Here is a 14,655-nt window from a genome sequence, read left to right on the forward strand (position 1 = left end):
GTACAGTATGTGAAAAAGTAATGCACACGTATGGATTGGCCAGGGTTTTCTAAACAAGTACATCTGTAAGAATTACTTTAAAGCATAAATACCTGATATCACAGGACTAAATGAGAACATTTTGTATTGCATTCATTATTAATGCACTTATTTTTACTTAGGGTTTTGTTATCAGAAACCTACATGATAAAAGCTGAAAAATAGAACGTTTTTTTTGCTACACGCAACTAAATAAAATATTGAATATATAAGTCCTTATATATAAAAAGCCGAAACGTTTGTGTTCTTTCTGTACATTTCAGGAATTAACCTCCATCTGCAGTCAATTCGAACATCTCTTATTAAATCTTATTTATTTCCCCAAAAAGCTCTCAGTCAGAGAATGTAGACGTTTCAATTAAATAGTGTATCTGTATAATTCCTGATATTCTTTGGGAGTTAGTCTGAACTTGCTTCCTTTTCCCCAACAAAATGCTGAGAAAGAGCGTGAGAAATACTGATCTCTAGAGCACATTTACTTCAGACTACAGAAAAAAACCCTTCCCCCATTCACTACCTCCCCAGGCAAACTAAAGGTGTGGACGTGGAGAGAAACCAGTTAGGCGTTTAAAAATTTACTAGGTGTGGTTTCGTATTGCCAAAAAGGGATTCTTCCGTGTCATCTCCAACCAGTCTCTGTGCATGCAGCGGCAGGGAAGGTCGAGTTGTACCTCTGCTTGCTACGAAGTTATGAAAAGCTGCTTATTGAATCTGATTTTCTAGAAATATTGAAGATGAGTATATACGACTCGCAGAACAGACTTCTATCCATGTCCAGAAGGTCTAATTCACGACCTGATCTGACCACCGGCACCACCTCTTACTCCATTCGGAGTGAGGTACGCGGCGGAGGAAATGGATATACCATGGATTATATGGACACTTACATCCCGGTTGAATTAAAAGGTGGCGGAGGAACCATGCAGGGCGGGTGTGTACACAACGATTTCTGTGTTTTTGCATAATTTAATGTGGAACAGGTGCAGCAGTTGAGGACTATTTAAAAGTTCAGCAGTTTTAGCCACAAAAAAAAAACTAGGGCTGTGCGCAACCGCAGAACAAAACTGGACGGGAGACGCAAACAATAGGGGAGGGAATTTGCTCTTAAAATAAAAGATTTCTTGCTTCTAAACAATAATGATTTATTTTGTGGGGAGGCAGTCGACTCGCCTTCACCCGCGAAGTTGTTGATCTGCAAAAACAGGATATGTAGCGCAGAGAGCTGAAGTTATGTTTACGTTTCCCTGTTCTTCAGCCTGGAATTCAGCGTCGGGAAACGAGCAGGTCCGAGGTTCACACTTCTGAAATGGGCGTTGTATCCGCGCTTATGTGCGCAAAAGTTTCAAAAGATGGGGGAGGACAGGGCAGTTCATTAGACTTTCCGTCCTAGACACATTCATGTTGTACCTTCTTGGAAAATATATAGAAAATTCTGTGTTTTTTTCCATTTGTTCATCAAATAACTAATTGAAGGTTGAGCATTTTAAAATGGTCGTTCTCGTGTGTAACGGAGCCTTCATATACCTGTGGTTCTCTATAGTCATAGACTTGTTTTGCTTGAGCTGATTAAAATGGTTACATTCTGTTAATGTCTTAAACTTTTATAATTGTTGTTGGTACGTAACCCAAACTAATGTCGTGAACCTGTACCACAAGTCGACATACAAATACAATTAGTGTACATTCTACAAATTAGTGGATCAGTGATGATCCTTTTACAGATATTTTTTTTTAAATTTAAGTTTGCAAGGCTTCAAAATCGGACAATATGAATTGTCTTTAACAAATATAAGCCTGAACAATGAGATGATGGAAGAACTAAACTAGTTTGTGAATTTCGCTGTTTTTAGCAATAACAATTGTAATACCTTCCCGGAAAGAATAAAAAGTAGCCAACTGATACATTCCTACAGGCGCCACTGTGCTGTATCGCCAGCCAAACAACACGAATAAGCTAAAACTAGGCATCACTCTCTTGAATATCTTGATTAATTTGTGCTAGTTGGATATGCCTGATGCTAAATTGTTAGAGCATTAGAATGCCCGTGCATGGTTTCTAATTGATAACACACGCCCTAATAACCTGACAAACGTAGAGGATACGAAACAGAAAATACGCATACATTGCAATATATATTTAGTTTTTATGCCATGCCTCCCATTGCAATGAATTGCGACAAACCGCTTGCAACATTTGTGACCGATATGTGTTGATACCTGAAAATAAGAAGATGCGTCGATCATAAATTATATTATTTGCGAATTGTTATAACACTACAAAATGTTAGAGCAAAATAATTGATGCTAAGAAATCCCCACTTTGCATGGGGTGACGTTTTAGAGCCTACCCAGCTATTGATTCTGTTGGGAAAACATTGATCTATAATACCCTACTTAATAAAAATATGTAGAGAAGTGTCGGATTATCGAAGAACAAAATTGTCTTCCAGTTTGCACTTTTAATCTTTGAAGATGTTAGCAGTTTACCAGACATTTTTATATTAACAGGAATAATTAATTGCTCGCTGCAGAGCACAAGGGAAAAACAACATTTTGGCTATTGAGGTTAATGTTTACATCACCGTTGTGATTAATGTTTTTGTAGATGATGAGATTTAATCAAAATTTCGTTTAACTTTGTTGAGGTGTTTTTGGTGTATTTCTTTATTTTTTTTCTTAAGCGAAGTGTAATGATATCATTTTCTTTGCTTTTTCTGCTGCAGTGTGACTTACATTCATGGAAGTAACCGGAAAAAATACATCCTTGATTACATAAAGTTCATTGCTGTCCAAAAGATTTAAGGAAGTAGCCATCAGTATGAATTAAAATGTCAAAATAAGATTACCCTCTTCTCTCTCAAATGTAGCTTTATCAATTATACTCATTGCAGTAATCAGAGAAAACATTATTGGAAGCATTGATTACATTTTTGATGCTTGCAGCACACATAAATTATAACTCCTTATTATTTTATGGTGTCTTTTTGCACAGCAACATACAGTATGTCAGATAATGTCTGCGGGACATTCCCTAACAGCTTTTGTTTTACTTTTCAAACTGCACTTAAGCAGCTCATAATAATTAATGCCGTTCATGCTTTGTTATTATCTCAAATTCTGGGGGGAAACATGGATAATGATATTTGTCTGAGGATGAAGCTGAGTTTAAAAAGGGCCTGGACAGAGCGATTTGATCAACTTTTTGCCAGGACACACTGCAGAGCTCCATGAATTTTAGTTTACCTCTCATGTACTGTAGTATTCAAAGCTTTATTTTACTGTGTACTTCTTGAAAAGATGCCATTGTATGGTCATGAATGATAGAAAAGCCAGTAAAGAATAGTGAAATATTATACTGGTCTTCATCAGGGAGTCATTTGTATTGATTGCCCTTTCATCTTTGTGTTTAATGCATTGCGTAATATTGTCCCAGCAGTCCTTTTTAATTTTCAAATACTCAGTTTAAATGGTTCCTGACAAAATGCGAGAAAGCCATCAAATACTGTTCTTCTTTCATCCTCAGATGTTGTTGTCATTGTTACTCTTTTCAAATGATGTGTTATTCATATTTCTTAAGCCAGCCCTTATCTATGAGGAGAAAAATAACACACAATTCCCATGCTATTTAGCAGGTTGTTTGAATGCTGTTTTCTAATGTATTCATCTGCGGTCATGAGAATTGTTTTGTTCCTATTGATAAGTAGCAACATTCTCTGATTCAGAAACTCTGGCCAGAAAATTGGAAGGTGGTGCCCAAGTTAATAATTATCTTGCTTTGTTTCTACAGCTCAATTCAATCTCTCCAGCAAAGAGTAGCTATTCTACAGGACCAATGTCAGGATTATCTGAAAAGAGCAGAGCACCATCTCCAGTTTGTAAGTGCACTTTTTATATTCGGAATTCAAAAAGCTGTGCATGTTTTTTTTTTAAGTCCAAAATCTCAAATTGCCCAGTTTGCAGTACAACATATATATAAGAGCAGACCTTAGATTTTCAAGAAGTTTAATCCTTAAATTTGCAATAGATATATTATGATGCATAAAATTACACAAAACGTGGACATCTGTTAATGATTACTCAGTATTTGTATAATGACATACGTGTTAAAATAACATGGCAGTAATAGTAGGAAAGCTAGCCATGAAAAGAAAGATTTGCATTTTGTTCCTGCTTGCGTGCACATTACAGAGTGTTACTAAATGTTGGATCTTCAAGTTTATCATACATTCTTGGCTTTCCCCTTGTTTTTATTAACTTAAGTCTTTGTCTATAATTATATTACATTTTGAAGCTGTCAGAATGTTGCTTACTGACCGATGCTTGTTTTTAATGTTTCTTAGAAAAGTGTTGATGAGTTACTAGTCAATAATGATTTCTTGTTTCTTGAATCTGTACTGAAACTACAACAAAAATGCCTATTAATCCTCTTAGTCTTTCTGCTAAACAATAATAATGATTATAACAATAAGTAATTGCCCAGCAAATATTTTAGTTTAAATATTTGGTTACATATTTATTTTAGATTCTGCTATTTTAAAACGGCTGTACCTCTTTGGTTGAAACGTAATGTAGAACAGAGCATTTGAAGTTTCTTCTTTTGTGTCTGACTCATAGCCTCATTGTCAGGGCATGTGTTTTATGAGAAGGAGCCTGGCCATAAAATATATTTGCCTTCTACCTGAATCCCCCAAACAAGAATAAACGGGGAAATAAGAGAGTAGAAAGATTCCTCAGTTATTCATGTTTTTCTGTGGATGAGAATAGACCTTTTACTTTGTTTATAAATACATGCCTTGCATTAAGTGTACTAGAGGTAACAAGAAACAGCAGGCCCCTGGGTTTTGACAGTTGTCTTTGACAACACGATAGGGCAGCTTGTCCCAGACCCATTTTGTTGCCTATTGCCTTAATGCATGTGGGCCATGAAATGAATAAAAAAAAAATTCAGTGTGGTCCTTTTTTAGATTTTTGCAAAAGCTGATGTGCTGTTTCGTTGACCAGAATTAGGACTATCCTATTTATACTGAGTGGTGAGTGTTGAGCACCTAGTTTATGAAAAATTAATGTTGTTTCTCCCCTTGTGTATTTAGTACCTAGATTCTGGATCATCAGGCAGAGGCAAGGCAGATGCTGAGAAATATCTGGTAATGTCAAATGAAAGTATTGAGCAGCTCAATATATGTGCAAGAGAGCTCAGGTCTCTGAATCAGCCCTTTGAGCATGCGGCTAGGAGGTAAGAAATCAATTTTTTGCACTTGCTTAAATGATAAATGTTAGATTAAGGAAGTACTCGGAAAAGGTCACTTCCGGATGTATTTTTCTATCGCACACAGCATAATTCTTTGCTTAGCAATTTGTTACATTGAGATGGTATTCATTTCTTCAACATCTAACTGCATCTTTCTTCAGTTACACGCGGTTTTGTCCTCTATGAATTTTCATGTTTTGTGAGAAAAACATTTTGGAAAAGTTAAACTGGCTAGTAATGAATAATCTGTATTATTTATGCAACTTTTTTTGGTTCTGAAACATGCAGAAGGATATGGGGATATTTGAGTGGCTATTACTTCGTGCAATCTCGGGGATGATCGCTTTAAAAACGCAAGATTAATGACACGGCAGAGAGTTTGCCCCCCTGTTCGATGGGGACATCTGCATTTGGAGGCGCAGAAGTATTGCCGAGCTGCGATTTGTAAGGTTTTATAAAAGCTGGAGAGGTGAAGTGTAAGTGACGACGGCGGCCTGTCCTTCCAGCGCCCAGCAGTTCAAGGAGCAGGTCCGTGCTGCCCACTCGCTGCTGCAGGGCACCCTGCGCCGGAAGGGCAGCATGAACTGGGAGGACCCTGGGAGAAGTTTTAATGAAGCCATGGGTTGGATTGGGCAACAGAAGGTACGTTCTAACTTCCCCGATAAGGATGCTGTGCCAGAATGTTTAGTACTCTTGACTCCCATCTTGGACTAAGCACTTACTGAGGATGGACAGATGTGTGCTGTTAAAAAGCGACATGGGTGATTTTGGATTGTTCCTGATCAGCCGATGGAATCGTGACTAATTTATGATTTATTTTGAGGCGCTGCTTAGGCGTGCATAGTGCAGAGGGTTGCCGTTATGACGTGTACATTTTTGAAAGCTTCTGGGTGCCTTTTGTTTCGGAGCTGTGTTGAAGCTTGAAGTGGCTCCCATCTCATCTTTAAAGTATCATGGGATTAACGCAGGGCCGTGATTAAAATCACTGCTTTTTGAAAAAGAAATTTGTACGACTACTTAAGCGTAAGTGTAGTTGGTCTTGGAATAAGCTGACTGTGTGTTCTAGTCTTTATAAGAAGCAGCTCCAGCAAGATCCTCAGGTTCTTTTCCTGCCAACCTGGGTAGCATTCGTACCTTGCTGGGAGAAGTAAGGCTCTTGTGACAGAGCTGTGAGACACCGGAGACTCGCGCACTTGTCATATAACCTGCTCTCTGTGCTTGTCTGGGGGTGGAGCGTTCGTTACCTTTGTAGACTGAGGACCTGAAATACTGAAATGGGACACCAGGCACAGGGCTGGGACAGAACGTGATCGTGCAATCCATGGAATACTGAGTCACATTTACCGTTTCATGATCAACGTGACTGTCGGTGTGTATTTGTTCTAAAGCTATTCAGAAAGTCAGGTTAAAGAAATGGCCCCGTCTGCGTTATTTATAGTCATCATTTTCAATGCAAAGACTTGCTCAGTTATAAGAAAAGGTGCTGAGTTGCTTTCTCATAAGAACCTCGAAAGTACATGTGAAACCTGGCACAAGTGTGTGGTTTAATCATCTCCTTGGTTTCAAATTCCTCTATCCAACATACGACTGAGCCCCGAGCCTTATTTCAAGCCGCTGTCTGGAGTGCAGACTTGTGTGCTTCATATACCTGGGGGAGGGAGATTTTGCAGTGCAAATTTAGAAAATTAAAATAAGGTTTATTGTTAGATGTCAGATTACTGAACTGTACCCCTACCACTGGTTCACACTGATGTTGTTTTATTTAAGTTGTATGTTGTTTAACTTGTTGTTGCTGCCACTGTTCTGTGTTTTTGGTGTTTCCTTAATGTCTTGTATAGGAGCATACATACAATTAAGCATCTCATTGCATGTATGCGTATGACAATAAACTCCACTCTACTCCTGTTTCTGTTGAAGTTTATCCTTGATTTTTTTTTTTATTGTTGAACCATCAAATGCAGCAAGTTTAGAATGAGAGTTTATGAAATGATGATAAACATAATTTAGAAAAAATAGGTTCCATTTACAGCTGGAATATTGTGAGGAAAACCAAATTGTTGCTTTTTAAAGCTTTAAATTCTTCAAGTATAAAATTATGCGGTAAGAATTTTTTCTTGTCTACATTCAATACTAATTTAGTGTTAGTAAAGTGCCCTTTTATAAAGACTGTTGTATTTCACTTAAAGGTTAGAGCAAAGTGAATGTGTTATCTGTGTTATCATTTAAGTGTTGTTTTTTTCCAGTCATGAATGACTCATTGTCTGATACCTTCACTCCCTTTCTTGGAGAAGATTTGTACAGACCTTACTCCCACTCAGTGCATAAACATGTCTCTGTGTTATCTTGTTGGAGTAACTATAAGTATGAAAAGCCCCCTCTGAGTGCCAAGCAACAAACTTCTCCAAAAACACAAACAGAAGTTACTTTTTTTTGTATGAATCAACAAACTAGCAATTCGTGAGAGGGGCTGTCTGATGAGAGATGTGTAGCGGTGGAGTCCAGGATTGGTAGGTTCTCAGTAAGACAGCTGGGGGTGTTCAACAAAAAAGTGGAACAGAAATAGCTGTTATCTTATCAGAGTGCAAACAGGGCCCTGTCTACCATGAATTCCTGGAATTCTTTCCCTTTGGGTAAGAGGCCGAGTTAAAAGGTGTTAAGGTGAAATTCTGCTGCCCTCCAGAGGCTGTTAGTGGAATTACGTGCTGTTGGGTAGATGTTCAGACCAAGAGTATTGATCTATTTATTTATACATTAGCTTTAGCACCTATATATTACCTTTATTATTATTATTATTATTTTGTTTAGCAAAACACCTTTATCGACTTAATCATGGCTATTTACACACAGCATTATTTGTATTGGTGGGAAACCAGTACCATATGCCGAAACTGAACTATTTTTTGCGGGTTCTTATGTCGTATCGCGAACGAGCTGCTCTTTCAGGAAAAAAAAAATTGCTGACTCAGAGCAAAAACATTCAGGAATCGTGACCGCTTGCCTCCCGAGACCACAAAAAATCCAAACCTGAAACGGATAAAAGAAGGACGTTTTATTCTTGTTCCTTAATTATAATTTCTTTTCATCAGCGGTTGATTGAGACTTCGCCTTGGGGTGATGACAGTGCCACCATTGAGCAGCAGATCTACAACCAGAAGAAGTTTCAGAGCTCCATCCAGAGGAGTGCTGAGGTGGACAGAGCCAGGGATGAGCTGGTGTGTACTTTTCAAATTCTTTCTCGCTCTGGATGACATCTCATCTTTAGCTCTTATTCAAGGTTGTTCCAATTTCCTCTGTGTGGAAATAGCTCTTAGCCATTTAACTGTGGTAATGTGCCCCAGTTACAAAGCTCATAATGTGTGTCTTGCAGCCTTGGAGTGGTCTAATTTAGTTTCATTTATACAAGCACAGCAAGATTATTTTTCAGACTTTGTAAACTGCTCAAACTGCTTTCTGTTGTTTTTTCATACTTTGTATGTTCTTGTTTGCTACAATTATTACATCCAGGCACAAAACATTTTCAAAAATTAATCCTACTAATTTAAGAAAGTGAGATAGGAAAGGTTCCTGGTGTGTAAAACACTGTTTCATTGAACTTGTGCAACACTTTTAGTTTGTTTCCTACACAATTCCCTCCAAAGGTAATTTACAGATCCTTTTAAGAAGCTGGTTTTCATGAAAATGGTGTTCTGACCAGAAATGTCAGAACTCGCATTATACAGAACACATTTTGGCTCGTTGACACACCAAGGAAATTACTACTACTGTTAATATTTATTTCTACTTTAGGTTTTCTGAAAGATCTATCTTCTGTCGACTTGATTGTCATCAGCATAATTTAAAGTTTTCTTTACAAATGACGATATTCAGTTACTTTAACTGAATATTTAAACTTTAAAACGGATGTATATATAGCTTAAGGTTAATGTTAATTGAAGTATGTTTTTTAGCTCCAAAAAGGTGAAAAGGGGGCACTCCACGCCCTGGATCAAGAGTGGGACAGCCTGCAGGTAAGTGGAAACTGATTTCACAGGGATTTTGCACATATCTTGTGGAAACAGGTGATACCAGAGACACTGTACTCTGCAGACATTTTGAGTGTATGAGCAGTGTATACTGAAGAAAAATGGAAATAACACCCCAACCCCCATTTTGGAAACTTCAAAGAAATTTGGTCTTTTCCCAACAAGAACGGTTCATGCTGGAAAACTGAAAAACAGAATAGTATCAGCTTTGACTGGAATAAAAACCTCTATTTTTAATTTTATTTGGATACCATATTTTCCCATAACTTAAGTGTCTGAGCGCAAATAAGGATCAGTTTTTTCTCTTCCGTTCCCCTTTCACCGGAAAGACTTTAGCCAGAGTAATTTAATTATTAAAAACACAATAAAGCGTTTAGAAAATGTCTGCTTGAGGCAGATTAGTAGACGGTACTTTAAAAAGTGTTAAATATATGTGTTTTTAAATGCATGTGCTTTTCCGATTTTCAGAAAATGTGTTTTGAACGAATGAAGCAGCTGAAGGACCTACAAAGCATCATAGAAGAAATATCCAAAGAGATCATGTGGGTGAATGAAAGAGAGGAGGAGGAACTGGTCTTCGACTGGGGTGATAAGAACATCGATAACTACATCCCCAAGAAGCAAGAGGGCTATTCAGTAAGAAACTGTCAGACGTAGCCTTATCATTTGATAAGGTGTAGGGTCTTCTTTCTGCATTGGATATTTAGCCAATAATAATTTACACTTTGATATCTATAATATCACTGTGATCCGATGTGCTTTTGTTTCCACTGGGTGTATCTGCTTACTCTAAAGACAAGTTTGCTGTTGTTGTAGAAACTTATGAGTGACCTGGAAGAAAAAGAAAAGTACCTCAATAAGCTGAAGCAAAAAGTGGATGGTCTTCTCAAGAATAATCACCCTGCTTTTGACAAGATTGAGGTAAGACAGGACACTACTGTAGGGCCGGTCTTTGCCGGAGAGACTGCATGTGGTGCTCTTTCTGTGGTAGAAACGTCCACCAAGTGTCAGTTAAACACAGCATGTTTGGGTTCATACTGGGTTCGAGGTGCCAAATACGAATCCAAGAGCATTATTATGCTTATTAACATTATTGATGTTCTTAACACTCCCCTTCTCACCTGCTAGTTTTATCAGTTTTATGCTAGTCAGTTGCCACCATTCAACCCTGTTAGCTCTCCTGTTCACTGGCATCTCACCACTGAAGGGGACAGTTTGGAACATGACAGTGTTTGTTTGACTAGAGGGACTAGAACTTGTAGAATCCTTTTGTACTTCTTCAAAATCTGTATCTAAAAGCTTATATTGAAAGCTGAATGCGAGTGGGCAGATATATTTTTTCTAGTTGTCATAGACATTCATTCATAATGTCTTGTGCTTTCATTGACTGAATTGGTTTGCATATCGACAAACGCTATGTCTCCTCAAGAGCAGATAAATCGTATGTATTACAACTTCAGTCCCTTTCCACTTTGGTGTGATTTTTGTTTAAAAAATGTGTCCACTGAACAAGCAGTCTGTAAAAAAACAACTGTTTGCCGGGTTTCCCAATGGTTTGCAAATTGGCGCTGACTGCAGTCCACCTTTCAAACCTTTATGCTTCATTGCTTTTAAAACCTCTTCAATCTATGTTTAGGCATACATGGACACTTTGCAAACACAATGGAGCTGGCTTCTTCAAATAACAAAATGCATTCATGTACACCTGAAGGAAAATGCTGCCTACAGCCAGGTAAGGTGCATTATTCTGTCTTCAAAAAATTAAAGGTACAAGGTCATTCCAACAGATTTAAAGAATTCAAGCAAAAAGAATCTGGGTGTTTTCAATTTTTTCCCATGTTTCCTAATGTTGTCTTTGCTGGCTGCTGCAGCTGTAATTACTGTAAATAATAGAGAGACGTCATCTGACATTTACAGACATTCTGATTGTAAAATCATTCCACTTTCTGGGTTTTGACAAAAAAGACTGTATGTATTGAAGGACATTTCCTCCACTGTTCTCCGTCCCTTATAGTTCTTCAAGGAAGCCACTGAAACCTACAGCAAGCTGCAGAAGCAACACGAAAGTATCCGCAAGAACTTTGCTTGTGACAAGAGCACACCTCTGGAAAGACTGCTGGAGTTTGTTACTAACCTGGAGGTACGGCATTCAGATTAACAGCGGGAGGAACAGCTCATGGGGAATATTCCATGAAGTCCTGTGGGATTAGTTTGTATTACCTAGACACTGTTTCTATAGTTAGGCTATATATCTCTGGAAATTTCCTAGAAAATGAATACTCCCTACCGATATTTCCATGCATTTATAGCTTGAAGGCAAGCACAACTCCTTAAAATGTTTTGGCTTGCTTGTAATAAAAAAAGTAAGTGTGGGATTTTGGAAAATGTCTCACTTGTAGGGGGGGGATATTTTTCTCCCACCCAAACAGAAAGAGAAAGAGCGGATCATGGAGAACAGGAGGCAGGTGCAGCACCTGATGAGCAAGGCCAAGACCATCGTGCAGCTGAAGCCGCGGAACCCGGAGGAGAAGAGCAGCAGCACCGTGATCGTGCAGGCCCTGACCGACTTCAAGCAGGACCAGGTAGGTCCGCTGGCGCCGTGGCGGGGCTGGGGCCCGGGGCTGGCTCTGATCGGGCAGCCGGGCCCTCATCTGCTGTCTTTGTCCATCCAGAAAGTAATCCTGAAGGGCAACGAGGGCATCCTGAAAGACAACTCCCAGCGCAGCAAGTGGCAGGTGACCGGCCCGGGGGGGCTGGACATGCTGATTCCTTCGGTCTGTCTCCTCATCCCGCCCCCCAATCCTCTCAGCATCAGCCTTGCTACCAAGTACGTTCCCAGAGATCTTTCAGGCTTCCGTACTCTTCCAGCCTGTAGCAGGTTATTCTGCTTTACAGACAGTTCCTAGCCATATAAACGCAGTCTAAATGGTTCTGGTGTGTCTCTGTGTGTGCTCTCGGAAGGCCTGGCATCCTGTCCAGATTACAGTGCCAATGTGCCCATTCATTCATTCATTCATTCATTCAGCCCCAGGATTGCAGGATTTTGTTTAGTCCTTCTGTATGCTGCATCTTCTAAACTGTGACCTAAGCATATACATGACCATAACTATAAAACCTTTAAATGTGCATATTGCATTGAAGTGAAGCTTGTGATAAGAGAGGACAATTTATGCCTCAGTATGACTCCTCTTTATCATTGGAAAAGACACCTGAGTATCATTTTCATTTTGTCAGCAAAGATTCTGGACCAAAAGGCCTGTTCAGTGACAAAAGACATGAGGATACAAGGAAGCATTAAATGTACCATCTTCACCATTGACATTTATCACTGTATTCTGCATGTTGTATTTAATAATTTATAGCAATGTCTTACATGCTGTAAATCTTTAGAAAACCTGTCTTTTTACTTTTAGATATTTCACAGGGCCGCAGAGCAAAATACTTTAAAACGTCACAAAGCTAAATGGTTGTCACTATTAGTATGTGAAGATTAAAAAACCTGTTGTGCTGACATTATTTTCCATGTTATAGGAATGAACAATATTATGAGGCTATTATGTCAATCTGGAGCCAGCTGAATATAAACATCAGGAGTTTGGTGTCCTGGCAGTACTGCTTGAAAGACATAAATCGCATTAATTCTTTGACCATTACCATGGTAAGTTACACAGCTTGAGCTAAAACATGATCTAGTTTCTGAACATTTTGCAGTTGTTTACAATTGCCTTTGGAGTTCAGTTCCTTGTCTGTTTTTGTTTCATTGAGCCTTTGCATAATGCCCCCATTAACAAACATGTAATGTGGTATTGTACAACCCACAGCCGTGTCTTATATTTGTCAGTGAAGATTATTCTAGAGGTTGAACATAATGTGCCGTTGGAGAGACATGTGCATGTGTCTTCCAGTTATAAACCTGCTTTAGTGCTGGTCACAGGATCTCCAGCAGTTAAGCCAAGCTCATGATCCTAACATGGGTGTTTATTGACAGGTGCTGGAATGAGGCTCCAGAAATTTATTTTTTCTTTCTTTGTCTTTCAGCTTGCGAAGATGCGTCCAGAAGAATACCGCAGCATTATCAAGAGCTTAGAAATGCGTTACCAAGAGTTCCTGAGGCAGTCTCATGGATCGGAAATGTTTGGTGAAGAAGATAAGAAGAAGATTGAGTCAGAATACAGTGGAGCACAAGACCACTACAACACTCTTGTTGTAAAACTGCCAGAGTACGGTAAGCAATTTCTTGACCTTCTGCTGTGCTTTTCACTGAAAATAACAGCGCTGTCGTGCTTTTAGTGCACCATAAAATCAGCCTTTTATTAAAACTCTCTCAATGGAGCACAACGTAGCATATTAGGAATCATGGGATCAGAAGTCCAGCATTTGAATTGCAGTAATAGCATGTAATTATCTTTTCAGAACACGCTTCATGGTCTTCAATCTTTTTTTGCTTTTGCTTTTCTTGAACCACCTGATTCATCAGATGTTGCTGTATTACTCTGCTACACTGTTGGTATAAAATGAATTTTATCTGTGTGGTCACAACAGCAAAGAATGGAGGGTATAGAGCAGGGGTGGCCAAACTTTTTTGTCCCAAGGGCCACATAAAATTTGGAAACTGTATCAGGCTGCTGTTACAGATAACCTATGCCCTATATAAGTTAAGAATCCAACAGAGGCTTATTAGTTCAAGGTTAACGATAACCTGAGAGAAAAAAAAAACATTTTAAATATAAAAAAATAAAAATTGAACAAAACTTGACGTTCAACTCACAAGCCAAATCTTCACCGATTACCTCGACCCGACGGGTAACTGTTCTGCGTGATGAACTTATTTTCTCAAATTTGTTCTTGCTCTCCGGACAAAGAATATCTACGGTTTCTTTCATACGCTCCTTCAAAAGCTCCTCTTCTTGCTTTGTTTAGCAATTTTATCTGCAAGCAGGTAGCTAGCTTCTGTGCTGGCCTCTTGGATAGTAGAAGGGTGGAAAAACACATCTTGCTGAGCCTGTAAACCAGCGGCTAGTTTGGAAGCTCTGTTAGCCCACTCCTCGCATGACAGATCGCTAGCATAGTTAGCATTTTGGTAGAAAAATACCAACTGAGATTGTATTTGAATACTGCGACACTTTCCTTACAAATTAAACATATAGCTTTTGTTCCAACCTCTGTGCAAAAGTATTTTGCAGTTCATTCTTTGTTGAACACTCTGCATTCGCTGTCAACTTTCTGCTCCTTCAATCCGCTCATTTTGGTGCAGGGTCCCGCGCCGCTGTACGATGGACCGGCTCTTAACCGGTGAATCAAATCGGTAAAAGCAGGGGTTCCCAAAATTTTGGGATCCGTCCCTCC

General features: G+C 38.9%; 1 protein-coding gene across 2 annotated transcripts in view; it reads left to right on the forward strand.

Moving 5' to 3' along the window:
* Nucleotides 1–657: 657 nt before the first annotated feature.
* The window catches only part of dspb (desmoplakin b), a 29,333-nt gene continuing 15,335 nt past the window's right edge, over nt 658–14,655 (forward strand). For both annotated transcript variants that reach the window (XM_088644059.1, XM_088644062.1), the window contains exons 1-14: nt 658–970; nt 3,827–3,914; nt 5,130–5,272; nt 5,794–5,929; nt 8,374–8,499; nt 9,235–9,294; nt 9,778–9,945; nt 10,126–10,230; nt 10,946–11,041; nt 11,324–11,449; nt 11,739–11,891; nt 11,982–12,136; nt 12,841–12,967; nt 13,348–13,534. In XM_088644059.1, coding sequence (XP_088500185.1) covers nt 774–970; nt 3,827–3,914; nt 5,130–5,272; nt 5,794–5,929; nt 8,374–8,499; nt 9,235–9,294; nt 9,778–9,945; nt 10,126–10,230; nt 10,946–11,041; nt 11,324–11,449; nt 11,739–11,891; nt 11,982–12,136; nt 12,841–12,967; nt 13,348–13,534 — 1,867 coding nt within the window. In that variant the 5' untranslated portion in view covers nt 658–773. The remainder of the gene's footprint in view (nt 971–3,826; nt 3,915–5,129; nt 5,273–5,793; nt 5,930–8,373; nt 8,500–9,234; nt 9,295–9,777; nt 9,946–10,125; nt 10,231–10,945; nt 11,042–11,323; nt 11,450–11,738; nt 11,892–11,981; nt 12,137–12,840; nt 12,968–13,347; nt 13,535–14,655) is intronic.

The sequence above is a fragment of the Lepisosteus platostomus genome, chromosome 8 (assembly GCF_059453375.1).
Source record: "Lepisosteus platostomus isolate fLepPlt1 chromosome 8, fLepPlt1.hap1, whole genome shotgun sequence".
Classification (NCBI taxonomy): Eukaryota; Metazoa; Chordata; class Actinopteri; order Semionotiformes; family Lepisosteidae; genus Lepisosteus; species Lepisosteus platostomus.